The 2,899-nt window shown below is 51.4% G+C and overlaps 1 protein-coding gene across 1 annotated transcript in view; it reads right to left on the bottom strand.

The window, feature by feature from the left end:
• Positions 1-2,899, bottom strand: part of PLOD1 (procollagen-lysine,2-oxoglutarate 5-dioxygenase 1) — a 39,189-nt gene that overhangs the window by 19,447 nt on the left and 16,843 nt on the right. Inside the window, exon 6 of the mRNA XM_017504373.1 lies at positions 753-816. Within this exon, the coding sequence (XP_017359862.1) occupies positions 753-816 (64 nt within the window). The remainder of the gene's footprint in view (positions 1-752; positions 817-2,899) is intronic.

The raw sequence follows: 2,899 nt of genomic DNA, 5'->3' as shown, positions 1-2,899 counted from the left end.
AAAAAAAAAAAAAAAAAAAAAAAGGGAAAACAGGTAGCTCCTGACCTGCCTGGATCTGAACTCAGTGCTTCTTAACCCCCAGAAACCACAGGCAAACGGGTATGGTATTTTCTGCATTTTTCCGGGAGCAGAGCCATAGCTTTCATCAGATTCTCAAAAGGGCCCATTTATCCCACAAAATCAGCTATCAGTGGATGTGGTTCACTTCCCTTTTGTAAAGATGAGAAAACTGAGTCTCCTGTGGGAGGGGGTGTGACTTGCTTGAGGTCACTCAGCAAGGCCTGTGGCAAAGCAACATCATCACCAGCCACTGACATGAGGCCTGGCCCAGGGAGGTTTGCGCCATGAAGGCTAGAGCAGCGTTTCTGCTTCCCAGGTTGCCCGTCCCACCAGCTGAGTCCCTGCCTCCAGCCCAAGACTCCTTCCCCTGGAAGGTGGGAAGGCCAGGAAAGCAGGGAAAGGGAACCCACCTGTAAGGACCTGGTATGCAGGGCAGGGTGTCCAGCACCTGCTGTGTGCATCCCCCAACTCCTCCCAGGCTGAATGCTCACCTGTCCCTGGCCCCCAAGAGAGACACAGTTCTGCGCTAGGACATCCAGGTGGCCCCTGCGGACCCCGAGATGAGGTCAGTGACCTCCCAGCACAATGACCAGAGGGAAGTAGCCCAGTTCTCCTCCTTGGACTCAGGCCCTGCCTGGAATCCTTCCTATCACCCCTCTCAGGATCAACTCCTCCCTGTGGGGGCTGCTCACCCAAGGCTCCATCCAGGTTCTGGAAGATACGGCAGCGGTGGTCCAGGGTGATATTGATCTGCTCCTGCAGGAAAGAAAGTACCAGGCTGCAGTAGGGGAAGGCCCTGGGGGAGGCTGGGGCTACATCTCACCCACTGTGGGGAGTCTATACCCCAACCTCAGCCCTCTCTCCCCACATCTACTCTGCCACGTCACATCAGGGCAGGTGGGTGCCCAGAGAAGGCCACCAGCCAAGCTCCCGGGGTCTACAGTCTAGTGACTCCATTCACAGAAAACCAGGGACTCTCTGAACTGGAAGGAATCTAAAGATGCAGCCGGCTCACTTACAATGACGGCCATAAGAGTAACCAGCGCCTGCCAAGCACTCCACTACATGAACATCGCTACTCCAAATATTCTACACGTGGGTCGGGTGTGGCGGCTCACACCTGTCATCCCAGCACTTTGAAAGGGTAAGGCAGAAGGATCACTTGAGCCCAAGAGTTTGAGACCAGCCTGGGTAACATAGCACAACTTCATCTCTATAAAAAAATTTTGGCCAGGTGCAGTGGCTCACGCCTATAATCCCAGCACTTCAGGAGGCCGAGGTGGGCGGATCACGAGGTCAGAAGATCGAGACTATCCTGGCTAACACGGTGAAACCCCGTCTCTACTAAAAATACAAAAAATTAGCCGGGGGCGGTGGCAGCACCTGTAGTCCCAGCACCTATAGTCAGGAGGCTGTGGCAGGAGAATCAATTGAACCTGGGAAGCAGAGGTTGCAATGAGCCTAGATCATGCCACTGTACCCCAGCCTGGGTGACAAAGCAAGACTCCATCTCAGAAAAAAATAATAATCAAATAAAAATTCAAATTAGACCCACACAGTGGCACATGCCTATAGTCCCGGCTACTTGGGAGGCTGAGATGGAAGGATCGCTTGGGTCCGGGAGGTTGAGGATGCAGTGAGCTGTATTTTTGCCACTGCACATCAGCCTGAGTGACAGTGAAACCCTGCCTCAAATAAATAAAATACTCTACATATATTAATTAATTTAATCCTGACAACATCTCTGTGAGAGAGTACTATCCATTATTGCTATTTATTTATTTATTTATTTGAGATGGAGTCTTGCTCTTGTTGCCCAGGCTGGAGTGCAATGGTGCGATCTCAGCTCACTGCAACCTCTGCCTCCCTGGTTCAAGTGATTCTCCTGCCTCAGCCTCCTGAGTAGATGGGATTACAGATGCACACCGCCACACCTGGCTAATTTTTTGTACAAGGTTTCACTATGTTGGTCAGGCTAGTCTGGAACTCCTGTCCTCAGGCGATCCACCCACCTTGGCCTCCCAAAGCGTTGGGATTACAGGCGTGAGCCACCATGCTGGCTCACTATTGCAATTTATAACTGAAAAAACAAGGCACAGAGAAGTTGCCCAATGTTACATAGCTAGTAAATGGTGAGATGGGATTAGAACCCAGGGAGCCTGGCCCTGAAGTCCTTATTCTAAACCACTGGAAAATGCTGCCTCTTTAAGACCCAAAGGCCAGGCATGGTGCTTTAATCCCAGCATTTTGGGAGGCTGAGGCAGGTGAATCACCTGAGGACAGGAGTTCGAGACCAGCCTGGCCAACATGGTGAAAACCCATCTTTACTAAAAATACAAATATTAGCCGGGCATGGTGGCGTGCACCTGTAATCCCAGCTACTCGAGAGACTGAGGCAGGAGAATCACTTGAACCCAGGAGGTGGAGGTTGCAGCGACCCAAGATTGTGCCATTGTACTCCAGCCCGAATGATAGGAGTTGAAACTCCAACCTCAAAGGAAAAAAAAAAAAAAACCCGATTATGTCAGCCAGGTGCGGTGGCTCACATCTGTAATCCCAGCACTATGGGAGGTTGAGGTGGGTGGGTCCTTGAGCCCAGAAGTTCAAGACCAGCCTGGGCAACATGTTGAGACCCCATCTTTACAAAAAATACAAAAATTAGCCAGAGCATGGTGGTGCGCCTGTGGTTCCAGCTAGCTATTCAGGCTGGGTGGGAGTATAGCTGGAGCCCGGGAGGCCGAGGCTGCAGTAAGCCATGTCCGAGCCACTGCTCCAGCCTGGGCAACAGAGCGACATCCTGTCTCCAAAATAAATAAATATTTAGGCACAATGTGAAAAG

This window comes from Cebus imitator, unplaced genomic scaffold, assembly GCF_001604975.1.
Source record: "Cebus imitator isolate Cc_AM_T3 unplaced genomic scaffold, Cebus_imitator-1.0 Scaffold15, whole genome shotgun sequence".
Taxonomy (NCBI): domain Eukaryota; kingdom Metazoa; phylum Chordata; class Mammalia; order Primates; family Cebidae; genus Cebus; species Cebus imitator.
Note: the sequence above shows the minus strand (reverse complement) of the source record. Positions and strands in the feature narration are given on the sequence as shown.